A 5,347-nucleotide genomic window follows, 5' to 3' on the forward strand; every position below is an offset into this window, starting at 1 on the left:
CTAAGTCTAACTATAGGATTTATGAAAAAGGAAAGTCTTCAGTCTAATCTTAAAAGTAGACAGAGTGGAGTAACAAAGAAAAATAAGAAAGCTCAATATTTTTGTATTTTTAACATCTGTTCATCACTTTATAACATGGACTGACCACATCTACATAAATCTAGTTAACAACTTTAATATTAAACAACAGAAAACAGCCTTATTCAAAATGGCAACTTTTACACTGTTTTCATCTGGCTTGCAGAATAATATTCAATATGTTTGACAAGAACTGATGACTATGAATTCTGAGCAATTTAAGTCATTCTGAGGAAGTCAGGTTGAAATTACATCGTGACTTTCTGAAACTTCTGATTTCAGAATAAAATCCAGATGTATCATGTTTGTATGAATATGTTGTGAGCTGCATGTTTCCATCTGCTTCCTAATCATAATGATACATTTTGAAAGCATTTATGTATAAATATACCCATATAATTATTAATATGGCAAACATTTTGACAAAATTGCTCTTTCTATGTAGATTTATTTTGTAAAAATGGAAGTTGTGCTCGTTCTTCTTCCTGTTGGTGCGGTGTGGTTTTTGTAAATTGACTCAGGAGCAGCTCCAGCACAAGATGAACCTAACTTTGCTGGACCTCGGTCCACTCTCTGCTCGGCACCATCATGAGGAGTCAGTGTAAATACTGTCACTGATTATAATGGTTGAATATTTACTGAAGAAGTTGGACCAGAGCAAAACAGCGTGGTGTAAACTGAGGGTTAAACTCCATCTACCTCTGGGCCCAACAGGGTCCAGACTCACACTCTGGGCCCCAACCCAGGCCCCCAAAAGGCCCCGGGCCGGGGGCGTGCCGCCCTCCCAGCCCCCCAGAAACTCTCTGAAACACTGACTTCTGTCAACGTTTGTAGAGACTGCACCCAGAACTACAGAAACACCTAAAACTTAGAATAAAGAAAACTGAAATGTGTCAACACAACAGACTAACAAACACAACCAGACACGGTCCATGATGCCAGACTGAAGGTGGACACCTGGGAGCAGGTGAGAGTGGGCGGGGCATGAGCTGAATGAAGTGATGATGCAGACAAAAACAAACTGCGCACAAAGAAAATAATTATAATAAATTAAAATAAACCTCAAAACAGAAAAACTAAACACATAAAAACCTGATTGTGAAATCTACATAATCTGAACAACAAAAACAACAACCAAAGAACAACTTGGAGGTACATTAAACTCCATCCAGTGAATCGGTAGATATTTCAAAATAAAGGTTTAAATATATTATAAGAATTCTCTGTTCTCYTTAACCTGCGAGAAATTCAATAAAACACCTTAAAAACAAACAGATTAAATGAAGTTCTGCTCTTGGAGTAAATTCACAAGCCTGGTCTCTTTTTAAAGATAATAATCTGAATGTTTAACTTCAGCAGTCATATTTTGTGTAATTGTAACTAGTATTGAGTTATTGACATTAAAATGCACTAAAATCAATAGATTTTTTTCTCCCTAAATGTTTATTTTTATTTTTAAAATGTCACAGGACATGAAAGGAAGGAGGTGTTGAGGAAAAAAAATAAACTGGGCTAAAATATACTGCAGGTTCCCACATATTGCCAGTTCAAATTTGGTAACAGTAGCATCAACAATGAATATTTGGGACATAATAMAATCTARCATGTCCCATTTATTTACTGGACACATGTCCAAATATGTCCAAACTGGACACTTTTTCTAAACACTGTAATTTCTAAATGCTTCAACACAGAGACTTTACTGTGGGCTCAAATTAAAGATTTATCCCAGCTGGAAAACATTCAGCAAACCTGCACCAACAAACAGCCAAAACAAAAAACAAACATAACCTCACTTTCTTCAAAGCATCACAATCCACACAGCTTGTAAAACCAGCAGCAGCATTAAATACATTTTTTTCACTTACTTTTGATGTATATTTGTCCTCAAAAAACAAATCAAAATGGCGCCCGGATGTGGTATATTCCTTCCTTTTATTAATTTTTCTGGCCACAAAAAATCACTCTTCCTCATCTCGAAGCATTCAAAACACTTCATAACAAATACATTTCCTCTTTAACAGCAGGTTTAGTCAACTAACTGTCCAGAAAATGTTTTAAAATCCATGTTTTCCATGTCYGTGTTTCTSACCACTAGAGGGAGAAAGTAGAGGTTCCCACCCCTCAAAACTGGCCACACAGCTGTGGGGTCAGAATGAAGCTCAGAGCTGATTGGTCGATTATAAAGTCAATCTAACACATGTACRGTGGGCGGGACACAAGGAGCTCGTCACACATTTTGGGCTTTGGAGAACCAATAAATGAACTCAGTTGGTCAAATAAGGTGTCAATGAAAAGAGAACARTCAATCAGATTGTTTAAATGGTTCATTATGTAAATTCAATGTCCCTGGCAGCGTGGTCAGGCTATAAAAAGCACCAGGTGTGGTACATTGCAGTTGAACTGGTTAAATGATATTAACTCAAGCTGTTTATTGAATAAAAAGACTCATTTAATGTTTCACCACAGACTGTATTGAAACAAGAAATATCTGAAACCTTACAGGGTTTTATTTTTAAAGACTCTTTATTATTACAGTTGTGGAGGTATGGGTACAGCTGTCTTTTATAGATTTTTTTGTTTGTTGTTTTGTTTGTTTTKGGGTTTTATTGTTGATCTGCTTCTCTTGTCTTTGTTCTGTGGACCTTGAGTCTATAATAAAAGTTTGATTGATTGATTATTATTTTAAACAGGATAAAAATGCAAAGCATTCATGTTTTCTAAAACTAACAAACAGGTTTAATTCTACAACATTTAATCACAAAAGAAAAAAGAATCACAGCTAATATTAACACTTCTATTAATCCTTTCACCATCACAGCCTAAAGTCTAATAAATAATAATAAACTGTGTGATCAATATCATTAGCCTAAAGGTTACTGTGATCACTGACAAAAAACAACTAAAACAGTTTCATGTAAAAGGGTTAATGTGATATTGTTCTTTATAAAGGTTTCTTCTTCTTTTGGAAGATGCTTGTGTCAGCTGGCTTCATCCACGTCACGTTAACATCTTTATCCACTCCCCGTTGAATCAGTTTCTGTCGGAGCTGAACAACAAGAAAACTCTGTCATGAAAACCATTCAATAAGAAATCAGTCCAATAAATCAGAAACTATGATGTCACTGGTTAAAACATTAAACCCAASGAGTTCCCCAAGGATCTATTCTTAGTCCCATTTATTTCCATCGTTAGAAAATGTAACGTTACATTTCCCTCTTACGCAAAGGGCACACCAATCTACCTTCTGTTGTTTATTATTATGATTATTATTATTTTTATTAAAAATACTATTTCACTGCTTCCTGAGGTAAAAGCTTGGATGACTTTAAACTTTATAAATTTTAACAAGGATAAAACCAAAGTTTTTATTTTTGCCTCAGTGGAAACTGAAGAACTTCTACAGACCTGAGCAGCCTGGAGCCATTTGTAAAATCTCATTAAAAAGATCTGGGGTGATATTTGATTCAAAATTTAACCACRAGAAACAGATTAGTTCAGTTTTATAAAGTGAAAATTCATAAACTTTTCTGGGCTCACCTTTGTCAGTAGGCCCTTCACCAAAACAGGGTCGTTCAGATTCATAGTTGAGTTTTGCACAACCTTCATTTTTATGGCTTTTTTAAAAGTGGCTTTAAAACAATAAAGACATAAAGATAAATGATTCAACACTTACAGGTAGTTGTAAAAAAACCAAAGCATTGAGATGAATGTAAAGTTTTCACCTTCACAGTAAACTCCAACATCGTTACTATGAGTACACTGATTGAGTCCAAACCCACTGTGGGAACAGTCTGACAGGTTCTTCTCACTGCCTGWACAGCCCACATCAGAAAGCCAGATGGATCCAGTTCCTGGACCAAAGTAAGCCTGAGTACGGACCCCATAAGCTTCCMTACAGCCCACCTCTCTGCAGACCACCGCAGCATCGTTCATGTCAAAGCCTTGATCACAGACGGTCCCCCAGAGCCCACCGTAGTAGACCTCCACTCTTCCTGAGCAGTTAGTGGGTCCAGCGAGTCGGACCTTCAGAGCTAACGTATGAGAGAGGAGATAAAAAGATTTATTTTATGAAACACTGACAAAAGACTCAGTTTATCTACTTTTATCTCGGTCAGAGTCTGAGTCCTGCTGTTCTCCACCACCTCGCAGAACAATCATGATGTTCTTACGTTCACAGATGGCACCAGCATCTTGACTATGAGCACAGCTTTGATACGACCATCCGTTGTGGGAACAGTTAGCCAGACTGCTTTCATTTCCTGTACAGTCTACGTTGTCCAGCCAGACCGGTCCGGTTCCTTGACCAAAGAATCCTGGAACAGGAGCATCAAAAGCCGGCCTACAGCCCACCTCTCTGCACACCGCTTTGACATCGTTTAAATCCCAGTTGGTGCTGCAGACGGTCCCCCAGGTCCCACCGTAGTAGACCTCGACTCTTCCTGAGCAGTTGGTGGGTCCAGTGAGCCGGATCTGGAAGGCTATGAAACACATGAATCAAAAATATGAGCTCAAAAACAATCTTTCTATATCATAGTAACAAAACAACTAGTCTGAACTAGATCATAATAAAAACACCAAGAACTGTCAGATAGATGATCATATGGAAAGATTTGACCTAAACATGTRAATTTTTAAAGTTTTAGTTGGAATAGAATAGAATATATCTTTATTGTCTTAACAAGTACAATGAAATTAAGTGTTCCCTGAATGACAGTGAAGATTAAACAGTTTGTGTATTTTTGTTCTGATAAAGGTCTCCTTACGGTCACAAACAACTCCAGCATCCTGACTGTGAGCACAGCTCTGATATCCAAATCTACTTCTGGGACAATCAGACAGACTGCGCTCACTCCCTGAACAGGTCAAATTAGTCAGCCAGACTGATCCAGTTCCTTCACCAAACAGAGCCTGACCCGGGGCATCGAAGGCTGGGTCACAGCCCACCTGCTGACAGACCACTTTAGCATCATCAATGTTCCAGTTGTCATCACAGACGGTCCCCCAGGTCCCAGCATAGTAGACCTCAACGGTTCCAGAGCAGTTAGTGGGACCAGAGAGTCGGATCTGGAAAGCTAGAATATAAAACATAAAGATAAAAAATATAATGTTCTGAGCTCAAATTGATTCTTGACAGTCTGTCTAACATCTGAACAAGAGTTGGAAACTCTCCATCCATCTGTTTTCTTCCTCTTATCCAGGGTCAGGTCTCAGGGGCAGCAGCCTAAGCACAGAGACCCAGACTTCCCTTTCTCCAGCCACTTGGACC

The 5,347-nt window shown here is 38.2% G+C and overlaps 1 protein-coding gene across 1 annotated transcript in view; it reads right to left on the bottom strand.

Moving 5' to 3' along the window:
* Positions 1 to 2,585: 2,585 nt before the first annotated feature.
* Positions 2,586 to 5,347, bottom strand: part of LOC106533704 (deleted in malignant brain tumors 1 protein) — a 9,511-nt gene continuing 6,749 nt past the window's right edge. The window contains exons 6-10 of the mRNA XM_014030126.1: positions 4,845 to 5,153; positions 4,251 to 4,559; positions 3,804 to 4,112; positions 3,619 to 3,710; positions 2,586 to 3,127 (exon numbers count right to left, since the gene is read on the bottom strand). Coding sequence (XP_013885580.1) covers positions 3,023 to 3,127; positions 3,619 to 3,710; positions 3,804 to 4,112; positions 4,251 to 4,559; positions 4,845 to 5,153 — 1,124 coding nt within the window. The 3' untranslated portion in view covers positions 2,586 to 3,022. The remainder of the gene's footprint in view (positions 3,128 to 3,618; positions 3,711 to 3,803; positions 4,113 to 4,250; positions 4,560 to 4,844; positions 5,154 to 5,347) is intronic.

Source organism: Austrofundulus limnaeus, unplaced genomic scaffold (genome assembly GCF_001266775.1).
Source record: "Austrofundulus limnaeus strain Quisiro unplaced genomic scaffold, Austrofundulus_limnaeus-1.0 Scaffold1002, whole genome shotgun sequence".
Classification (NCBI taxonomy): domain Eukaryota; kingdom Metazoa; phylum Chordata; class Actinopteri; order Cyprinodontiformes; family Rivulidae; genus Austrofundulus; species Austrofundulus limnaeus.